Source organism: Salvelinus sp. IW2-2015, linkage group LG4q.1:29 (assembly GCF_002910315.2).
Source record: "Salvelinus sp. IW2-2015 linkage group LG4q.1:29, ASM291031v2, whole genome shotgun sequence".
NCBI lineage: Eukaryota > Metazoa > Chordata > Actinopteri > Salmoniformes > Salmonidae > Salvelinus > Salvelinus sp. IW2-2015.
The window spans coordinates 77,342,340-77,365,723 of NC_036842.1; the positions used below are offsets into that span (position 1 = coordinate 77,342,340).

At 44.1% G+C, this 23,384-nt stretch overlaps 1 protein-coding gene across 3 annotated transcripts in view; it reads left to right on the forward strand.

Annotated features, from left to right (window-relative positions):
- The window catches only part of lrrc56 (leucine rich repeat containing 56), an 85,354-nt gene extending 71,234 nt beyond the window's left edge, over positions 1-14,120 (forward strand). For all 3 annotated transcript variants that reach the window (XM_023985739.1, XM_023985740.1, XM_070443139.1), the window contains exons 5-12: positions 2,349-2,445; positions 2,665-2,862; positions 6,797-6,977; positions 9,589-9,846; positions 10,191-10,258; positions 12,256-12,398; positions 12,587-12,789; positions 12,970-14,120. In XM_023985739.1, the coding sequence (XP_023841507.1) occupies positions 2,349-2,445; positions 2,665-2,862; positions 6,797-6,977; positions 9,589-9,846; positions 10,191-10,258; positions 12,256-12,398; positions 12,587-12,789; positions 12,970-13,484 (1,663 nt within the window). In that variant the 3' untranslated portion in view covers positions 13,485-14,120. The remainder of the gene's footprint in view (positions 1-2,348; positions 2,446-2,664; positions 2,863-6,796; positions 6,978-9,588; positions 9,847-10,190; positions 10,259-12,255; positions 12,399-12,586; positions 12,790-12,969) is intronic.
- Positions 14,121-23,384: the final 9,264 nt, after the last annotated feature.

Here is a 23,384-nt window from a genome sequence, read left to right on the forward strand (position 1 = left end):
CCAACAATAGCTGACGGGCGGGGGGTGGGGGGGGGGGGGGGGGGGGCGGGGGTATTTGTTAAAGCTAGCGAGCACCAATTCCGTTTCTGTGTGTTTGCTATAATCTTTGCTACCTGGTTAAATAAAGTGAATAAAATAATATAAAAAAAGTTCACTAGCGACAATTATCTTTTGCAACGAGACCATTATATATATTTAAGACAATGGTTATAGAGAGTGTAGTTCTGTTCAGTTTATCGCTAACCTTATCACAGGGACTTTGAAGCACTACAGCTGCATGCTAATCTTGGAATAAACTGACGATAGCAAAGATTCCATCTTTGACGACACCACATAAATGGAATAGGTACTAGCTAGCTTGATAGTTAATGTTTGCTTTAGTTTGCGCGCTAGCTCTGCAAATTCACGACATACTTGTCCATAGCTGCTGTTTCAAGAGTTGAGACACTGACTGAAGGATATTTTGTTTGATTTATTTGGGTTTTTCATTGAAGTAGTTATTTTGCTTTTAGAACTGTACTTATTTTAAGCTTTTTGTTCTTGTAAAGATATTGTAGTAGACTCAGGCCAGGTGCACATATTTAATGACTAAATAAATGTATCAGAAAAAGTCMAATTAAAAGGTCAATTCAATACGGAGACCAACTTTGTGATGATTCTTTTAGATGTGATCACACCATGTTCATTGTATTTATGAAAACTACACCCATACAGTGTACAGTACCATTGTCACCTACTGACCTTTCTTGATATTGCTGGTTGTAAGTACGAATACCTGCATACATACTGGACTGGTAAGGAGCACTGCTATAACTATTATTAGTAGTAGAGTTTAATGATTTAAACATTTGAACAAGTTGGRAAAACCCTTCAGTTAACTACTGTACCTATCAATTATCCAGTTGTAGGAATTATGGTTCCTCAATATACATTTAACATATAACAACGTATGCTATGTGTTACAGCACTACTTTTGGTGTCCCCCTCAGGAATTGCTCTTGAGAAAATTTWATGTAATTGTCCCCTCCAAGGTTGATATCAGATTTTCGCCCCTGCAGCAGTGGTGTAGTCTACGGCGATACGGATATCACTTATTATTGATATCTACATAGCGCATTGATGTGAATCACACTGCTGCTCTCTCATTTAGCTATTTGCGCCTTACATATWKTGGTTGTTGTGGATGGCTGTTCACAAATCTAAATGTGTATTTGAACCCAATAATGGTTGAATTCAAGAWGTTTAAGCTGCCAATCAATCATTGTTTTTGAAACCAGTGGACAGCCAGTGAAAAATGCAAAAGCTGCATAGTGCAGATCCCAGACTATGGAATAAAAGTAAGGCTTTTATTGCTCAATYTAATTCATGCTGATAAATTTTTGTTCCATAGGCCTAATGGACACATGCTTAAACTCGTAAACTTTTGATAGACTTAAAGGGGTAATCTGTAGTTGCTACATCCATTTTGTGACTTATCTTTACATTAATATACATAGTTTATATAATTTAATCGTATTATTATATGTAGTACAAAGCGATGACTTAGAAGAAGCCTACATAACCAACCCATAAAGTAAAATTTAACGTTCATATATGGCCAGCTATGTAAACTTTAACATTGATTTATCCTGCAATAGATGTCGCTCAATTGGTAACATACATTTTTGTCTTCTTCTAATGCCTCTTAAGGGGAAAGTAAAAGTAACTGAACATAATCAGATTACATTACTGAGTTTGGGTAATCCAAAAGTTACATTACTGAWTACAATTTTGGACAGGTAACTGTAATGGATTACATTTAGAAWRTAACCTACCCAACCCTGAGCTMGGGCAAGTCTGATTAGGATTCGCTGTACCACAGCCTCTTGATACACTACATGGCCAATAGTATGTGGATTCGGCTATTTCAGCCACACCAGTTGCTGACAGGTGTATAAAATCGAGCACACAGCCATGCAATCTCCATAGACAAACATTGGCAGTAGAATGGCCTGTACTGAAGAGCTCAGTGGCTTTCAACGTGCCCCCTTTCCAACAAGACCAACTCCATATTAATGCCCATGATTCTGGAATGRGATGTTCGACGAGCAGGTGTCCAAATACTTTCGGCCATGTAGTGTACCATTAAAAAAAACGCCACGTTGTACCTTTACGTTGCAGAAAACTGCTCGTCTCTAGCCTAAACCGTTCAAAAGTTAGGACTCATGTTACGAGGCAATTTATTTTCTTTCCATCCTGGATTTGCGGTTCACATTTTATAAATTCATAAACCATATGTCACGGCACCTGATGTTYTGTTGATACAATTCCACCCTTGCCTCTGGATCATGACTGTCTATGTCTCCCAGGGACCTGGGAACCACGCTGTCCCATCTGCAGGTGCTGTGGATGTCTCGCTGCAACCTGGCAGACCTGGATGGGATTCCCTCCTTCTCCTCTCTCAAGGTAGAGTTGGTACTAGAAAACTTTTGCAGTGGACCATCATGAACTAGAGGATAGACTTGTTCCACCTGCCTAATCCACCTGGCTTCTACCCACTTTGCTCACCTGTGAAAATCTCACAATTCAACAAAAGTTGAAGTTTTATGCATTTGACTATGTGCAAATAACAGTTGAGCGACACTAAACCTGAGCCTGTGTTGGTATGTCCTCTCCCTACGCTAGGAGCTGTATGTGGCCTACAACAGTGTGTCGGACCTGAGTCAGGTGAGCATGCTGGAGAATCTACAGCTGTTGGACCTGGAAGGGAATGATGTGAATGACCTGGTGCAGGTGCAGTACCTGGGCCTCTGCTCCCAGCTCCGCACACTTACCCTGGAGGGAAACCCCGTCTGTATGTGCCCCCACCCCAACGCCACACAGGTACCTATATACACACACTCCTACTGTATCTTCTTACCCTAACCCTCACCACAATTCCATAATCGTGTATATTATTGAATTCATTACTGAATCCTCATAGATACTCAAGTTGTGTATGTGTGTGTATGGGGGGCTGTGAGCCATGCTCTCTCTGATGGGCCCAGATGATATTGGCCAAAATGCAGTGAGTCTGGCTGTGATCCCAGGCTGCTTTAAAGCATGAAACACACCAAGAATCTCACTGCCAATAGCTACTTATCACAGTGGGAAGCCGTTCCTTCTCTTGCTAGAACAAAAGTTGTACCTGCGTGCAACCTGGTAGCAACGAATATACCAATGCGCGTCAGTGGCCAACAACTTGACATTTAGCCAATCAGTGAGCACAAATGGTAATTTTCTCCATATGTCCACGGATAGAGCTTAGCCACACTTCATATGCAAGCAGGCTATGGGATGGTAGCTAGATACAGTGCATTCGGAAGTATTCAGACCCTTTACTTTTTTCACATTATGTTACATTACAGCCTTATTCTAAAATTGATTAAATCGTTTGTTCCCCCACATCAATCTACACACAATACCCCATAATGACAAAGCAAAAACAGGTTTTTCAAAATTTTTGCGAATGTATATAAAAAAAATTGAAATATCATATTTACATAAGTATTCAGACTCTTTATTCAGTACTTGTTGAAGCACCTTTGGCAGCGATTACAGCCTCGAGTCTTCTTGGGTATGACTCTACAAGCTTGGCACACCTGTATTTGGAGAGTTCTCCCGTTCTTCTCTGCAGATCCTCTCAAGCTCGGTCAGGTTGGATGGGAGGTCACTGCACAGCTATTTTCAGGTCTCTCCAGAGATGTTCGATCGGGTTCAAGTCCGGGCTCTGGCTGGGCCACTCAAGAACATTCAAAGACTTGTCCCAAGCCACTCCTCGTTGTCTTGGCTGTGTGCTTAGGTCGTTGTCCTGTTGGAAGGTGAACCTTCGCCCCAGTCTGAGGTCCCGTGTGCTCTGGAGCAGGTTTTCATCAAGGATCTCTCTGTACTTTGCTCCGTTCATCTTCCCTTGATCCTACTAGTCTCCTAGTGATGCCACTGAAAAACATCCCCGCAGCATGAAGCTGCCACCACCATGCTTCACCGTAGGGATGGTGCCAGGTTTCCTCCAGACGTGATGCTTGGCATTCAGGCCAAAGAGTTCAATCTTGGTTTTATCAGAACAGAGAATCTTGTTTCTCGTGGTCTGAGAATCTTTTAGATGCCTTTTGGCAAACTCCAAGCGAGGTCATGTGCCTTTTACTGAGGAGTGGCTTCCGTCTGGCAACTCTACCATAAAGGCTATTGGTGGAGTGCTGCAGAGACGGTTCTCCCATCTCCACAGAGGAACTCTGAAGCTCTGTCAGAGTGACCATTGTGTCTTGGTTACCTCCCTGACCAAGGCCCTTCTCCCCAATTGCTCAGTTGGCTGGGCGGCCAGCTCTAGAAAGAGTCTTGATGTTACAAACTACTTCCATTTAAGAATGATGGAGGCCACTGTGTTCTTGGGGACCTTCAATGCTGCAGACATGTTTTGCTACCTCTTCCCAGATCTGTGCCTCGACACAATCCTGTCTCGGAGCTCTACGGACAATCCTTCGACCTCATGGCTTTGTTTTTGCGCTGACATGCCCTGTCAACTGTGGGACCTTATATAGACAGGTGTGTGCCTTCCAAAACATGTCCAATCAATAAAATGACCACAGGTGGACTCGAATCAAGTTGTAGAAACACCTCAAAGATGATCAATGGAAACAGGATGCACCTGAGCTCAATTTCGAGTCTCATAGCAAAGGGTCTGAATACTTATGTAAATAAAGTATTTCATTTTTTTTTTTTTTTTATACATTTGACACATTGTTTTAATGCTAAAATTCTTAACCTTTTTTCACTTTGTCATGATGGGGTATTCTGTGTAAATTGATGAGGGGAATTTATTTTATTTTATCCATTTTAGAATAAGGCTGTACCGTAACAAAATGTGGAAAAAGGAAAGGGCTCTGAATACTTTCCGAATGCACTGTAAGTGCACAGACGCAATGCACACAACACAAAATACTTCCGCCAAGCTAGCTAACCACTATAGCTAGTATTGACATAATAATTAAATCACAACGGGTTAGATAGTTTCCTTAAAACAGAAGCCTGTGTTAGTGCAGTGTCCTTAGCTAGCTAGCTCTGTTTTGCTCGCTAGCGAATATGCTAACCTTAGCTAGCTAGCTAAACATTTTGGCTATGGGCTGGCAATGGCAGTATGGGATTATGAATGAAATTGTTCCTTCGTCTTCTTGCTAGGTAGTTAACTAGCTGTGGCCATCTGACTAGTATCATCAAGGGCTTTCTACAAAATAGCAACAATAGTGGAGAAAGCTTGGAATCTAGATCATGTGCAATATGCACAGATATGCATTGCCAAACAASGCTACTGCCACCTTCTGGTTTGTAGTATTTTAACAAGGCTGAGTGGCTGACAACTTTCAAGGTCTTTGCTGTGTGTAAACAAAAGAGATTGCCGACRCTCTGTTCAGAGGTGCTAAGTACTATCGGCAAGAAAATGTTTGACAAACCTACCGGTGTGTCTGTCCCTGTCTGTCTATCTGTCTGTCTGCATCAGGCAGAATGGCGTGGGACTGGAGAGCAGGGAACAGGGAAGTGGTGTTCAAAGCAAAACAAACACCAAAACAGGCCTAGGGAGCCTATGCACCTGGGGTTTCTTATCCTACACTGTATTTCATTTAGGCTCAACTTTGTTTTGCTTGTGAAGTAGGGATGGTACCAGCTGTGGTAAAGTGGTGATGGTTAGTATAAACCTTGCTCAACTGGGCAGGGTGGAGTATATACTGTAGGAAGGTTTTAGCATATATGTTTTGAGTGATGGGATTGAGCCCATATTAAAGTGGTTTATTAAGGTTTTACTATCGCACAATGACACGATGAAGTGGTATGACTGGACGATGCTTCCTGCCCATATCATTCCATGTTTTAGTCTAGTTCCTGTGCCACATATTATCTTGTTTACCAATTGTGGGTTTTTAGGAGAGCCCAGGAGCTTGGCCTGTGAGGCGATGTGCCCCAGTGCTTTGTAGGGTTTTTGGGACAGAGTGAATGTGTTTATTTTCACCTACCCAGCCAGCAGCAGGACTTAGGAAACTGGGGCAGTGAGGGAGGGAAGGCTGATCTGAATATGCATTAGGCCTGGTCCAAGCACTGAGAGAGGGGTCCTTGGGTTTCTCTCTCTCTCTCTCTCCCCCCTTCTCTAACCCCCTCTTCCACCATCTCGTTCCCTCTCTCTGTGGGTTTGATCTCGCAGCAGCAGCAGCAGCAGCAGCAGCAGCAGCAGCAGCAGCAGCATAGTGCTCTTACTGGTCTCTCTCACCTCTTTCTTCTCTGAGCTGTCTCTCAGTGCTTATAAATGATCAAAGCACAGTACAAAGTGCAGATTATTGCCTTTATTAGTACTCTGTTATCGGCCCACTCAGAACCATGTTCTTTGTCTCCTCCTTTGAACAGAAGTTACACATTCATTGTGCCTAAAAAGCTCTATGTTATGTATTGTTATGCTGTGTTATGGTATGGTATACTGGTGTTAAGTGTTGTGTATTTGGCATTGAAAGGCTAACTTTGAAAGGTTGGACTTACCTTGGCCTTTATCAACCTTTCAAATCACAACTAAAGGTACAACCTTSAACCCTTTTATGCAGTCCTATTACTGTATCATCTATCATTCTTTATCACAGTCGTCCAGGGGTGGGCCCAGTTTTATCAAACCTAGCCTAATTCAACTTCTCATCTGCTCATATGAAACATGATTCGTTGAATGAGGTGTGGGCTGGGCTCTCTTCCAGATACAACCACCCCCCCCCTTTCTTTTGTGGATGCTGTCTTCTCCTTTTCCCAGGAGGAGGAGGAGGGGTACTGCTACCGGTCATCGGTGAGGGAGCTGGTCCCACAGCTGCGTTACCTAGACGATATGCATGCCAGGGAGGAGGCGGGGTCTCGCTGCAGCATCTCAATGGGGGAAGACTGGGCCCTGCTCAGAGAGTCTTTTAAAGACTGCAGCTCTACAGAGACAGCAGAGGGTGTGTGTGTGCGGGTCTGTGCATCTGTGTGTGTGTGGATCTATGTGCTTGCATCTGCTTGTGTGCATATCTGTCTGTGTGTGTACAGTGCATTTGTATTCAGTATTCAGACCCCTTGACTTTTYCCACATTTTGTTACGTTACAGCCTTATTCTAAAATAGAGTAAATTATATTTTCCCCTCATCAATCTACATAGAATACCCCATAATGAGAAAGCGAAAACAGGTTTTTAGAAATGTTTGCAAATGTATTGAAAAATAAAAAACAGAAAAATGTTATTTACATAGTATTCAGACCCTTTGCTATAAGACTCAAAATTGAGCTCAGGTNAGAGACAAATGAAAGACATCTGTCTCTGATTGAGAACCACTCAGGCAACCATAGACATACCTAGAAACATTCACTCAACCATAGACATACCTAGAAACATTCACTCAACACAAACCCATACACTAAACCCAACACCCCCTTTACCATATAACCACCCAAAACACAAACATTCCCCATGTCACACCCTGACCTAACTAAAATAATAAAGAAAACAAAGAATACTAAGGCCAGGGCGTGACAGGTACATCCTGTTTCCATTGATCATCGTTGAGATTTTTCTACAACTAGATTGGAGTCCACCTGTGGTAAATGTAATTGATTGGACATTATTTGGAAAGGAACACACCTGTCTATATAAGGTTCCACAGTTGACAGTGCATGTCAGAGCAAAAACAAAGCCATGTAGTCGAAGGAATTGTCCGTAGAGCTCCGAGACAGGATTGTGTCGAGGCACAGATCTGGGGAAGGGTACTAAAACATTTCTGCAGYGTTGAAGGTCCCCAAGAACACAGTGGCCTTCATCATTCTTAAATGGAAGAAGTTTGGAACCACCAAGACTCTTCTAACACGGAACCCAAACCGGCTGCGATCACGACACGCAGGTTAAAATATCAAAACAAACTCTGAACCAATGACATTAATTTGGGGACAGGTCGAAAAGCATTAAACATGTATGGCAATTTAACTAGTTAGCTTGCACTTGCTAGCTAATTTGTGCTATTTAGCTAGCTTGCTGTTGCTAGCTAATTTGTCCTGGGATATAAACATTGAGTTGTTATTTTACCTGAACTGCACAAGGTCCTCTACTCCGACAAATTAATCCACACATAAAACGGTCAACCAAATCGTTTCTAGTCATCTCTCYTCCTTCCAGGCTTTTTCATCATTGAACTTATATGGTGATCACATCTAAACTTTCATAGTATTACCACGACTACAGGCAAAACAGTTCATCTTTCAATCACCCACGTGGGTATAACCAATGAGGAGATGGCACGTGGGTACCTGCTTCTATAAACCAATGATGAGCTGGGAGAGGCAGGACTTTCAGCGCGATCTGCGTCAGAAATAGAAAGGAGTTCTATTTTAGCCCTTGGTAACGCAGACTCTCGTTGGCGCGTGCGAGTAGTGTGGGTGCAATAATTGAATAACATGGATTTCTAAATTTATTTTGCGACGCCTGCGCACGCGACGTGTCCGGTCTGGTCAGCATGTTAGAGCTGGCCGCCCGGTCAACTGAGCAATTGGGGGAGAAGAGCCTTGGTCAGGGAGGTGAYCAAGAACCCGATGGTCACTCWGACAGAGCTCCAGAGTTCCTCTGTGGAGATGGGAGAACCTTGCAGAAGGACAACCATCTCTGCAGCACTCCACCAATCGGGCTTTTATGGTAGAGTGGCCAGACGGAAGCCACTCCTCAATAAAAGGCACATGACAGCCCGCTTGGAGTTTGAGCTAAAGGACTCTCAGACTATGAGAAACAAGGTTCTCTGTTGAATGACCTGTTTAGCCTGAATTGACCACGTCTGGAGGAAACCTGGCACCATCCCTACGGTGAAGCATGGTGGTGGCAGCATCATGCTGTGGGGATGTTTTTCAGCGTTAGGGACTAGGAGACTAGTCAGGATCAAAGGAAAGATGAACGGGGCAAAGTACAGAACGGACCTCAGACTGGGGCGRAGTTCCACCTTCCAACAGGACAACAACCCTAAACACACAGCCAAGACAACGTAGGAGTGGCTTCGGGACAAGTCTSTGAATGTCCTTGAGTGGCCCAGCCAGAGCCCGGACTTGAACCCGATCGAACATCTCTGGAGAGACCTGAAAATAGCTGTGCAGCGACACTCCCCATCCAACCTGACAGAGCTTGAGAGGATGTGCAGAGAAGAATGGGAGAAACTCCCCAAATACAGGTGTGCCAAGCTTGTCGCGTCATACCCAAGAAGACTCGAGGCTGTAATCACTGCCAAAGGTGCATCAACAAAGTACTGATTAAATGGTCTGAATACTTATGTAAATGTGATATTTCCGTTTTTTTTAAATATACATTTGTTGCAAACATTTAAAATAAAAACGTTTTTGCTTTTGCTTATGGGGTATTGTGTGTAGATTGATGAGGGAAAAAAACAATTGTAACATAACAAAATGTGGAAAAAGCCAAGGGGTCTGAATACTTTCCAAATGCACTGTATCTGAACATCAAAGACAGTAGATCCACCAGGCCAGTTCTACTACTCTGTGTTTTGATATGCAATATTTTCCCTCTACCCTGTCTGGCCATAGAGAAGAGAGCAGTCAGTGTGTGTGCCTACTCCAGACCCAGCTCTGGCCAGCGCCTAGCTAGCAGCCTCTCCAGTTCCCGTCCCTCCAGCCGACCGGTCACTGCCAGGCCCCTCTCAGCAGCCGGCTCCAGACCCCTGTCTGGGTCACGACCCTTATCAGCGGCTGGGTACAGAGCCCTCTCCCCTCCCGGGTCCAGATCTGGTTCTACTGATGCAGATCCAGTCTCTGTGGACCCAGACGCTAGCATTCTGACACACGGTGAGACACTGTATTGGTGTCCTTGGCACTGAAAGCCCTACCATCTCCACATATAAAGCTTCAGTTTACGTCCCTGAATAGGTCCATATAATGAATCAGGCTTATTGTTTTGTATCCTTTTCACCTGTATAATTATTCAACACTGCCACCATGAGGACATCTTGTAACAGTGTCTGAAGATTCATTATGTATTTTTAAATCAGAGATCTTTGATTTTCCAACCCCAGAGTTCAGGCATACTATGCCTTATACCTTTAGCAATTTTTCTAAATTCCTATATTGTGACAATCCCATCCCTGATTAGCTATCCTCCATAGTAATGAAATGGTTTTGTTTCTCTCCAGGTGCAGGGAAGGTCTTGTTCTGTGGGAGCCCTGTCCAGGCCCTCAGAGCCAGGCGACAGAAGATGAGGGTTTGTTGACCCATCATTAGCATGAAACTAATTAACTGCAGCGTCTCAATCCTTATTTGACAAACTTGAGTCCTCTCTGGCACATTGACCACAGCAGAGATTTGACACAGTTTTCCAGCGTCAGGGGAAAGTGGCCCAGAGTGAAGGGGAGTAGTTATGTGTTGGGGAAAGGGGATATGTAGTCAGTTGCACAACTGAATGCATTCAACCGAAATTTGTCTTCCGCATTTAATCCAACCCCTCTGAATCAAGAGAGGTGCGGGGGGCTGCCTTAATCGACGTCCGCGTCACCCGAGGAGCAGTTGTTGTTGGGGTCAACTACCTTGTGTCATGGAATATTTTAATCAAGTGAGAGAGACTTCTTCAAACAATTATATTTATTCAATATCGATTAATTATTGCAATAATGAGGCTGGTTGACCCAAAATCCCTTGAGTGTTGGACCGAGTAACCTAACCCTTACACAAATGCAGAGTTCTTTATATAGCTGACTTTATATAGCTGACACTAAGAATGCTTATTCATGGTTGGTCCTCCCCCCACCCCAGTGAGGGATTGTTCTACTCCTAAGCTATCTCTAGTAAAACACATTCTTGTCTATGTAATGCAGTCTTTAACTCGTTTGTCAGCTCAAGCCATCTCTGGTGACCATACGCCCAGATTAGCTGCATGGAACTAGAGTGAAGACCATAAAAACACAGCATTAGCATTAATTGTTAACCATTAATATCAAATAAATCAAGTAAATACGTACTTTTTCTCTCACACTTGATCAAGGGTAGAACGGCAGATTTCGAACATGCTGTCTTTAACCGCTAGGCTACCTGCGGTTACCCCTCTTTGTGACAGGCCATTATGAATGGGTGACGTGACATCTCCCCCTGTCTCTCTAATGTGATGTCAGGATGAACAGAAGGAGATAATTATCAGAGAGAGGAGGGGAGGGTGATAGAGGGATGCAGCTGTTGCCCCGGTGACATGACAGATGGAGCACTGCCAATGCCAGGCGATCTGTCACCTTGTCATCTCTATAGACCTGGCATCCGTCACTCACTCTCAAACTGCTGTCACACTCTTCTCTCTCTTGAGCTGTCATTCTCTCTCTTTAATCTTTATCCCTAATTTCTCTTTCAGATCTTCTCTGTATTTTGTCTCCCTTTGTATCATTTTTCTATCTCTCCATCCCTCTTACTATTCCTGTCCCTCTATCCCTCTATTAGTCTCTAACTCCCTCCGTCTCTCTATCCCTCTTCTATCGCGAAACTCATTCATCTTTCTCTCTTACTGAGGGGATTTTATTAAGCTAGCCAGGGTTGACCCGGGCTATGGCCCGTCACGTGATCGGGCGAAGCCGGTGAGGGAGGCGCGCCCTGCGGAAATCGAACAGTTATCTCTGTCATTTGGTCAACAAGGTAGCATCCCACTGGGTACAGACGTCTGTTCAACATCTAGTTTTGATTTATATTTGGTTGAGTTGTCAACTAACATGAATTCAAGGTCAAATCAACAAAATAATTCACTATGTCATTGGATTTCGGTTAAAAGTTMTCTGAAAAAAAGACAAAATTCCCTTACGTTGATGACTTTTTGCAAATCCAATCAGTTTTCCATGTTGATTCAACGTCAACACATTGTATTTTTTGGTTAAATGATGTGGAAACAACGTTAATTCAACCAGGTTTAGCCCAGAAAAGTACAGCATAAAATATCTGTTAGAATTTTCTCACTAGTTTTCATTGGGAATGCAAATACATTTTCATGAAAAGCAATAACTTTTGAATGTGAAAACAAAGAATGCTACTGATTACTCCACGTGCTTAAACTACGTCAATTTTGTTTTGAGCCGACTTCGCCGCCGGCCATAACGGGCAAGGCAGCTGGCCCGGAAGGCAGCCTGGTTCAAAAATGAATGCAATCACTTTTCAACCGGTGCAAAGTCCGCCTACCTAGGCGCCCGGGCCAGCTTAATCAAATTCCCTTACTGCCTCCTTATGCAGAATGCAGCCCCCTCCCCTGTGTCCACTCCTAGCACCCCGCCCCTCCATGATCCGGAGCACACCTATGACCTTGAGGAGCAAGAAGGATGCCAGCGCAGTGATGTGTTCTCTGAGCTCAGGGCCTGGAGGGAACAGCATAACAAGTACTGACCACCTAATCCACCTACTCACTCACTCACTCACTCACTCACTCACTCACTCACTCACTCACTCACTCACTCACTCACTCACTCACTCACTCACTCACTCACTCACTCACTCACTCACTTACTGTCTGTGTGAGAGATTACTGAACCGATTTTTCACTGTTTTCTATTGCTTTGTGTTCCAGACGTCTATTAGCCATGGAGAGGGATAGGCCTCAGATACTGACCATCCTCAATGGTGATGAAGAGGAGGATGATGAAGATGATGAAAGTCTCAGCATTTTCAGTGGCAAGGAGGAAGAAGAGGAGGGAAAAAAAGAGAGCGCTGGTTTGAGTCACTGGTTAAACATTGACTCGACAGACTCGTCTTCCCAGTCCCCCTCTCCAGGCGAGTCTCTCTCATCTCTGGTTAAGAAGGCCATCAAACATGCCAAACCTACTCAGTATATGAAATATAAAACCAAGAAATCCAAATCTAAATCCAGGGATTTAAACACAGAATAACTTGAGATCACACTACCACAACACAGTCTGAAATGTTGTCTAATAAACTATGTATAATTTATAGATGTGTTTCAGAGAGAAGCCAAATCCCCTGAAGTGGCCCGGCTCTCCCTGTCCCCTGACTGCACTCTGTCGCCCTCTCCCCCTCAAAGTGCCACATCAGCCCCTGGTAGCCGGAGGCTGTCAATGCTGCGAGCACACAGACTGAGGCTCAGTGGTGGGGTGGCTGGGGCTGCTGTAAGGCCCGCTGAATACCATACAGACTCAGAGACGATCACAGGAGTCCCCATCTTGGAGAACCAGGGGCTCCAGGAGGCTGTGAGGCCCAAAGTCCCTCTGCTGCCCAAGGCTACTTACCACATGCCCCACAGGCCAGCCTCCAGCCCACTGGTCAGAAGGCTCAGGTCACCAACAGGTGGAGCTTCTATGCATTCTGTCAACGGGCTTCAACCAATCGTCTTGAGCAGACCACCAGGGAGGCCGGCCATTATGCGTCCTTACGCGGCCAAGGCAGCACTGCAGAAAACGCCACAGCGCCTCACACTCCAGCCCAGCAGGGGGAACTCTCACTTAGACTAAGCCACACACTGTGTGGGATTGTTTCCTGAGAGGGGAACACTCAAAACAGGAGCTGAGGCAGAGATGGAACGGAGGCAAAGATAGAGATTGTCCTCCAGGTCCCCGCTCTTCTGAGCTGAGCTATCTTGTGATGTGAAGACTTCCTAAGAGTGCAGTGACAAGTCTCCCTCTATGTTATGTTTAGGAAAGAGGACCCTGGGGGCTGGATTACATCCAACTGTCACCTGGAGAATGCAACATAAAAGCTGTTGAATCCAAGTGTGAACTTGCTATCTCAGTGTTCTGACTTCCTCTGATGGACAGTTAGAGAATCACCTGCATCCCTCTGCTCTCTCAGCTCAGCACAGTACAGTACTTACAATGACTCTGATACTGAGCTCACATTGGCTTTACTAAGGACAACAGCTCTATTTGAAAAGGTTTATAGTTTGGTCGAAGATATATTTMTTGGAATGGCCTTTAAATTGAATTAGTATGCTTTTCACAATGCTGAATTGTTGTGGGACTTAAGTGTGTTTCACATGTCTCATTCATGTCTTATATCTGTGTTTTTCAGTTTGAATTACATTTTGTACTGTTTTTATTCACTCAAATACTACCTTATCCACACCWTAAATAAAAACATAGTTTGATCAACTAATCTTTCCTTTAATGGAACAATTTGATATTGACTAGCTTAGTAAGATCAAATGTCTTAGTTGTTAAATCACATCTCTAGAGTTTGAATCAATSCAGGTTTGTTAAGATATAAAGAAAGCGTGTATAGTCCAATCAAGGATTATTCTGCAATGGAAGAAATGTATCATCTTTCACTTCACTTTCCCCAACTTTGTGGTGGTGTGGCAATATTATGCCACTTGGGGACGCCATATAACACTCACTACTGCCCCTACCGTCTTGTCAACACTGCCTCCATGAAACTACTCAAGACCCACATTCTACTCTCTGCTTTGGGCCAGATCAAAGAGAGATTATAACAGCAAAAGCAATTAAGACATCACTAAATGAAATAGTGTGTGTGTGTAAATATAACTGTGTCTGAGCGCTTTAGGTCAATACTAACGCTACTGGAGTTTTTTCCAAATATTTGGGAAAACTGGAAAAGTTAGTTGGCCAGTGTCCCTGCTTCGAGAAATAGTCCTGAGCTGCTGGAAAAGGGCCAGTGGTATTGTGAAGCTTACAGTGGAAAGATCAGGTACAGAGAGGGGAAAACTGATCCTAAATCAGTTCCTACGGGTAGATAGTAATACGAGTACGGTTTGTTTTGACTGGAGAAGCTGTGTGACACCCTCCTCCTCACGTGACATCCATTGTCGACAACAGGTGCAGGGCCGTAACCAGGGTTTGAGTTTTAATGAGGTCTGGAAGGGGATGGGGGAGGATTKWAAAAATKTACTGCAATTCTATACAATTAAAAMACTTTAAAATGGTATTTARAGAACAGCAAAAACAAGAAAAAAATGACCCCAGACATTATCACCGTGGCTGCTGTAGGYTYATTCACCTCAGTCKATCTACAAACACATAGCCTATTAGCTMTACAATTGTAATGTTATACCTCTGAAAGGGGGRAAATATGATAAATGATTCACACTGAGATGTAGCATCAGCATCGAAACTAAAATGTATTACATTTTTACAACTGTATTGATTGCATTTTAATGTAGGCCTATAGAGAAGGCCATGTTTATTTTTTTAAATTTTTATTTCACCTTTATTTAACCAGGTAAGCTAGTTGAGAACAAGTTCTCATTTACAACTGCGACCTGGCCAAGATAAAGCAAAGCAGTGCGACACAAACAACAACACAGAGTTACATGGAATAAACAAGCGTACAGTCAATAACACAAAAGAAAAAGTCTATATACAGTGTGTGCAAATGGCGTGAGGAGGTAAGGCAATAAATAGGCCATAGTAGCCGAAGGCAATTACAGTTCAGCAAATTAACACTGGAGTGATAGATGAGCAGATGATGATGTGCAAGTAGAAATACTGGTGTGCAAAAGAGCAGAAAAGTAAATGAAACAATATGGGGATGAGGTAGTAGATGGGTGGGCGTATTTACAGATGGGCTAGGTACAGCTGCAGCGATCGGTTAGCTGCTCAGATAGCTGATGTTAAAGTAGTGAGGGAAATATAAGTCTCCAGCTCAGCGATTTTTGCAATTCTCCAGTCATGGCAGCAGAGAACTGGAAGGAAAGGCGGCCAAAAGGTGTTGGCTTTGGGGACGACCAGTGCGATATAGCTGCTGGAGCGCGTGCTACGGGTGGGTTTTTATGGTGACCAGTGAGCTGAATAAGGCGGAGCTTTACTAGCATAGACTTATAGATGACTGGAGCCAGTGGGTCTGGCGACGATATGTAGCAAGGGCCAGCCGACTAGAGCATACAGGCTAGTGGTGGGTGGTATAAGGCTTTGGTGACAAAACGGATGACACTGTGAAGACTGCATCCAGTTTGTTGAGTAGAGATTGGAAGCTATTTTGTAAATGACATCGCCGAAGTCGAGGATCGGTAGGATAGTCAGTTTTACGAGGGCATGTTTGGCGGCGTGAGTGAAGGAGGCTTTGTGCGAATAGGAAGCCGATTCTAGATTTAATTTTGGATTGGTGATGTTTAATATGAGTCTGGAAGGAGAGTTTACAGTCTAGCCAGACAACTGTGTAGTTTGTAGTTGTCCACATATTCTAAGTCAGAACCGTCCAGAGTAGTGATGCTAGTCGGGCGGGCGGTGCGGCAGTGAACGGTTGAAAAGCATGCATTTGGTTTTACTAGCGTTTAAGAGCAGTTGGAGGCCACTGAAGGTGTGTTGTAAGCATTGAAGCTCGTCTGGAGGTTAGTTAACACAGTTTCCAAAGAAAGCATAGATGTATACAGAATGGTGTCGTCTCGTAGAGGTGGATCAAAGAATCACCAGCAGCAAGAGCACACAGATTGTATACAGAGAAGAGTTGGCCGAGATTTAACCCTGTGGCCACCCCAGTAGAGACTGCCAAGGTCCAGACACAGGCCCCGATTTGACACACTGAACTCTACCAGAGAAGTAGTTGGTGAACCAGGCGAGACAGTCATTTGAGAAACCAAGGCTGTTGAGTCGCCGATAAGAATATGGTGATTACAGAGTCGAAAGCCTTGGCAGGTCGATGAATACGGCTGCACAGTATTGTCTCTTATCGATGCAGTATATGATTAGAGATCGACCGATTACGAATGGCTGATTAATTAGGCCGATTTCAAGTTTTCATAACAATCGATAATCTGCATTTTTGACACCGTTAATGGCCGATGAAATGCACTCCACGAGGAGACTGCGTGCAGGCTGACTACCTGTTATGCGAATGCAGCAAGGAGCCAAGGTAAGTTGCTAGCTAGCATTAAACTTATCTTATAAAAACAATCAATCTTAACATAATCACTAGTTAACTACACATGGTTGATGATATTACTAGTTTATCTAGCTTATCCTGCGTTGCAATATCGATGCGGTGCCTGTTAATTTATCATCAAATCACAGCATACTTCGCCAAACGGTGATGATTTAACAAGCGCATTAGCGAAAAAAACACTGTCGTTGCCCCAATGTGTACCTAACCATAAACATCAATGCCTTTTCTTAAAATCAATACACAAGTATATACACTGCTCAAAAAAAAAAGGAACACTTAAACACTGTTAAACACAATGTAACTCCAAGCAAATCACACTTCTGTGAAATCAACTGTCCACTTAGGAAGCAACACTGATTGACAATAAATTTCACATGCTGTTGTGCAAAATGGAAAGACAACAGTGGAAAATTAATAGGCAATTAGCTTAAGAACCCCCAATAAAGAGAGTGGTCTGCAGGTGGTGACCACAGACCACTCTCTAGTTTCCTATGACTTCCTGGCTGATGTTTTGGTCACTTTTGAATGCTGGCGGTGCTTCACTCTAGTGTAGCATGAGACGGAGTCTACAACCCACACAGTGGTTCAGGTAGTGCAGCTCATCCAGGATGGCACATCATGCGAGCTGTGGCAAGAAGGTTTGCTGTGTCTGTCAGCGTAGTGTCCAGAGCATGGAGGCGCTACCAGGAGACAGGCCAGTACATCAGGAGACGTGGAGAGAGCCGTAGGAGCACAAACCCAGCAGCAGGACCGCTACCCCGCCTTGTGCAAGGAGGAGCAGGAGAGCACTGCCAGAGCCCTAAAATGACTCCAGCAGGCCACAAATGTGCATGGTCTGCTCAAACGTCAGAAACAGACTCCATGGGGCTGGTATGAGGGCCGACGTCCACAGGTGGGGTTGTGCTTACAGCTCAACACCGTGCAGGACGTTTGCATTTGCCAGAGCAACCCCAAGATTGGGCAAATCGCACGGGCGCCCTTTCTCTCAACAGATGAAAGCAGGTACACTGAGCCACATAGTGACAGAGTCTGAGACGCCGTGGAGAACGTCTGCTGAGCCGCAACATCCTCCAGCCATGAACCGGGTTTGGCGGTGGGTCATCATGGTTGACGTGCATATCTATTGGGGAGCCGCAAACAGCCCCATTGTGCGCTCGCCAGAAGTAGCCTGACTGCCAATTGGTAACCGAAGATGAGATCCTCAGAACCCTGTAATAGACCATATGCTTGCGGTTGGCGCCTGTTCTCTAATGCCAAGGAACAAATGCTAGACCTTCATTGCTAAAGAGGTGTCAGCAGTCCTGCAAGAGGAAGCATATGCTATGGATCTGGCCCGCCCCGTTCCCAGACCTGAATCCAATGAAGCACATCTGGCGACATCAGTCTCGCTCTGCAGCACCAACGGCCACTTGCACCACAGGCACTGCCAGGAGTGTTGGCGGATGCTTTAGTTCAAAAAGGTCTGGGAGGAGATCCCTAAGACCATCTCGCCACTCCTCATCAGGAGAGACAATGCCCAGGCGTTTGTAGGGAGGTCATACAGGCACGTGGAGGCACACACACTATGAGCCTCATTTTGACTTGTTTTAAGGACATTCACATCAAAGTTGGATCAGCACGTAGTGTGGTTTTCCACTTTAATTTGAGGTGACCCAAATCCAGACCTCCATGGGTTGACAAATTTGATTTTCCATGATAATCTTTGTTGTGATTTTGTTGCAAGCACATTCAACTATGTAAAGAAAAGTATTATAAGAAATATTTCATTCATTCAATCTAGTATGTTTATTTAGTGTTCCCTTAATTTTTTGAAGCAGTGTATTTTAAACCGGCATATTTAGTAATATTGCCTTGCTAACATGAAATTTATTTTAACTAGGGAGATTGTGTCACTTCTCTTGTGTTCTGTGCAAGAGGAGTCAGGGTATATGCAGCAGTTTGGGCTGCCTGGCTCGTTGCGAACTGTGTGAAGRCCATTTCTTCCTAACAAAGACCGTAATTAATTTGCCAGAATTGTACATAATTATGACATAACATTGAAGGTTGTGCAATGTAACAGCAATATTTAGACTTAGGGATGMCACCCGTTAGATAAAATATGGAGCGGTTCCRTATTTCACTGAAAGAATAAAAGTTTTGTTTGTGATACAAAAGAGAGGTTGAACAGGCTAGTAATAGGGGTAGCAACAATTTCGGCAGATCATTTTAGAAAGAGAGGGTCCAGATTGTCTAGCCCGGCTGATTTGTAGGGGTCCAGATTTTGCAGCTCTTTCAGAACATCAGCTATATGGATTTGGGTGAAGGAGAAATGGGGGAGGCTTGGGAGAGTTGCTGTGGAGGGTGCAGGACAGTTGACCGGGGTAGGGGTAGCCAGGTGGAAAGCATGGCCAGCCGTAGAAAAATGCTTATTGAAATCCTCAATTATCATGGATTTATCGGTGGTGACAGTGTTTCCTAGCATCAGTGCAGTGGGCGGCTGGGAGGAGGTGCTCTTATTCACCATGGTCTTTACAGTGTCCCACAACTTTTTGGAGTTTGTGCTACAGGATGCAAATTTCTGYTTGAAAAAGCTAGCCTTAGCTTTCCTAACTGCCTGTGTATATTGGTTCCTAACTTTCCTGAAAAGTTGTATATCACAGGGGCTATTTGATGCTAGTGCAGTACGCCACAGGATGTTTTTGTGCTGGTCAAGGGCAGTCAGGTCTGGAGTGAACCAAGGGCTATATCTGTTCCTGGTTCAAWWWTTTTTGAATGGGGCATGCTTATTTAAGATGGTGAGGAAGACACTTTTAAAGAACAACCAGGCATCCTCTACTGATGGGATGAGGTCAATATCTTTCCAGGATACCCGGGCCAGGTTGATTAGAAAGGCATGCTCGCTGAAGTGTTTTAGGGAGTGTTTGACAGTGATGAGGGTCATCTGTATGTAGGTGGTGCGTTGTAGGGAGGTGTACAGGGTCGCGTAGATTGCCATAGCCGCACTGTAGTGGGTAGTGATGCCATAGGGCTGTTTTATGGTAATGAACGTTGAATTCACAGTGCGGGAGATGGTGGGAGAAATACCTACATTAGGTTGAATCATTGCTTGTCAGAGCCAATATACAAGTGGAATGTTTTCCCTCTGCGTAAGTTGGACTGCAGGCTGTAGTGGTGGTTTTGGTTTTACAGCAACTTTAATTATCTTAGATAGGTGGGCGATAACACACACTCACGGGTACAGCACCTCTCTTACACAACAATTTCAGGATTCGCAGTGCAGTTACACCAGTAACTGGACGTGTTTCTCTCTCCCAGTCAATGTTGTATTTCATCTGGAAGGACTACTACAATTTTTTGTGATGACCTGAGTTTTGTCGTCCGATCGCATGCTTGTATGCAGTCCATTGATCTCCCTCCTTCTCCACTATGTAAGAAAAAACGCTCACTCTTATCAAGGCATTACCCAAGTCTCTATCATCTCTTATATAGCAGGTTATTCCATTTGTGGATGATCTGACCGATATTTGGCAGAGTGTTAAACCTCAGGGATGTCAATGTTATCTGGTTTAATATGAGGTAGTTGTGAGCCCTTATGTTTAATTGTTTAGGTTCGAGATAGGGAAGAGTTGTAATGATGGCTTAAGATTCAGGAAAAGACCAGCTATCGCAGAACTCGTTGTTTCAGACACAGGTGGTCCATTGTCAACAGGTGGTGATAGAATGGTGGCTGCTTAATGGCTATAGGAATGGCGAGCAAATTGTATATAGATTATTCAGGCTCACTCATATAGTCAATACGAAACGCTTTAGTTTGTGTGATATGATATAGTTGGTATAAAGCTTTTTCTCTCGTCTTGTCAGTCTGTCTTCTCTGGCGCCCATACTGGTGTCAAGCTCCGGACGCCCCTAAGGTGGCCAAGCATAAGAACAGTGACTTGGGCTCAATATCGTTACTTATTCGTGCCCAACAAAAGCCGAGCCTTGCAGAGCAAGGGACACTATCTAGGGTATTGGTGTAAGTTCAATGGAGCGTATATGTACCTCTTTGTTTGTCAATTTAAGTTTTTGTCGATATCTTCGCATACTTTGTTTATATTTGTGCTGTAAGGGCATTAATCCTCATAACTCAAAATAGACTAAGGACGTCCTGCAACTGCCTCCCCACTGTGGAATAGTGAAAATATAATTATTGGAGCAGCGAACCATACCTGGTAGATATTATGACATACTTGCATAACATACTTGAGCTTGGGTTGTTGCTCGTGTCTGAAGCCTAAGCAGGGTTTGGATCCTGGTACAGTCCTGGATGGGAGAGCAGATGCTGACTGGAGTGGTGTGTGGATGGGGCCAGTAGGTAGGCACTCTTGTGCGTACTGGTCGTAAAAAAATCCCAAATCCCCATTTCGTTACTCCCGTGTAGGGATGTCTTTTTCAGATGGGATGTTAATTGGGTGAGTCCTGACGTCTGAGGTCATAAGATCCCATGGCACTATATTTTGTAAGAGTAGGAGTGTCTAACTAACCATGGTGTCATGGCTAAATTCTATCTGTCCTTTCAAACCAGTCTATTGTCACATTAATAATCCCCAGTTTAGAGATGGCTCATTCACGCGTTCCATGTAACATGTCCTCAGGTCGTTTTGCTGAGAAATGAGAACGTGTTCTTCCGTTATCGGTTATCTTGTCAACAATAATCATTGTATTTTTTAAAAATCATTTTGTCTTGTGATCTTTCGATACTCCGGGGAATCCCCCAACAGAAGCCAGCTACTGAGCTATAGTAGGTACATGCTATATGCCATAAAAATGGACTAAGGGGTGAGTAAAGCTGACCTATGTGGTGTCTCTCCTTATGCAACAGGTCCTTTCTGTTGACGTCCTGAAATAAGGAATCCTCTAATGTATAGTCATTGGCTGAGAGCTTTGGGATCCCGAGGCCCCTAGCTGCCTTGAAATCGACGTTGGTGGCTCCCAGGGCAGAGTTAAGCTCATTTCGAGCGTAGGAGCCCTAGTTGATACTGCTCGGTGTTGGCATGGCGCATGCCGTTTTCGCGTAAATGTAAATGCAGTTTGGAATTGCCGTTGCGCTGGTAAGTGGGTTATTGTTTATGATGGTGTCTCAACATGTAGAGCCTCTAGCGCCTGCCATGCAGATATGTCGGTTAGATAACCATCTCAGGTTATACAGACGCTCCACGCAATGGGCGACATACTGGTTTAACATGTTTTGTTTCTGAGACATATCGAATCTACATATCATCATCTCTACCTTAGATCCTAGTTTACTCTCCACTGTTGAAATTTCACATCCTAATCATACCTATTTGTCTGTACATTTTGCTCCTTAAATGTGATTTACTTTCTGTAGCCTGAAGCGCCTGCTCTTTACTCTCGGTTTCGGACGATAATAAACGGCAGTTCTTTTCGCTTCTTTGTAGCCTGTACCACGCTTTATCTACTCCTGCTGCGTTCCTAGCTGTGTGGAGAGGCTGGACTGAAGTTAATCGAGGGGGCCCTGCCAGTGGCCTGCTCCACTCCATTACGGCTGCCATGGCGCTCTTCTATTTATTGACTTTCACCTGTAAAATCGAAAAGTTGGTTTCATTTTGACATGTTCAACAGTGTAGTCACAAGCATCCTCCCAAAGGATTTTGTTCTTTTTTATATGTGATGTGTTTGTTTAGCACACTCTGCTTGACAAACCTGATGTCCTCGGGCTGTGCAAGGTTCTGTAGATCTGTGTCTAGAGAAAGACCACGGATAAGACAGCCCTTCATGAAACTGTTCATTCACCATGACTTAAAATAATGACTTTGGTGTCGAATAAAGTATGAGGATTCTGCAAAGGGGTCAGAGATGAGTGCTAATTTACTTGCAGAGATAGCCTGACAGGATAGGTTTTTCTGTCAATTATATAACTTCGGCGGGTGCTCTACTGTGCTCCTGAACAAATGGATTCAGGTGAGCTTCTTGCTCTTGCTAAAAATCAATCTATTCGCATAAATCAAGTCTCCTGGCTTTTTTTAGTGTGGTCAATGGCGCAGTCCGTCGACCGTTGCGGCTCACTTGTGCTATGAGGATGAACGGAACGCTCGTGGCCCCTAACAGTCTTGTTGCCAGTGGTATCTCGGTATAAATGTGAATTTGATTGCTTTTATTCTATGAATTTATGTGTTCAGAGCTACGTGAGCTGCTAGGTTGCGCCTTATCTATATAACTGGGACAATGGAGTGAGTGCGTTAGCTCGGCAACTACAATCTAAGGACTATGATCGCCCTCTCAATTACTCACAAATAGCCACATCCAAGTCAGTGATAACTACAGGCCTCTACCTGTATGGGGTACAAACTGCCAAATCGGCGTAAACATAAATCTCTTTCTTAGGCTACACGGGCACACGGCTCATAGATATCATCTAACAAATTTTCCCTCCGCATACAACCGTCTGCGGTCTTGACTGTGTTGAATCAAAACCAAGATCTCGCGATTCAGCACATGCCTCATTTGCCTGATCCGTAATGGGTCGTGGAGTCAAA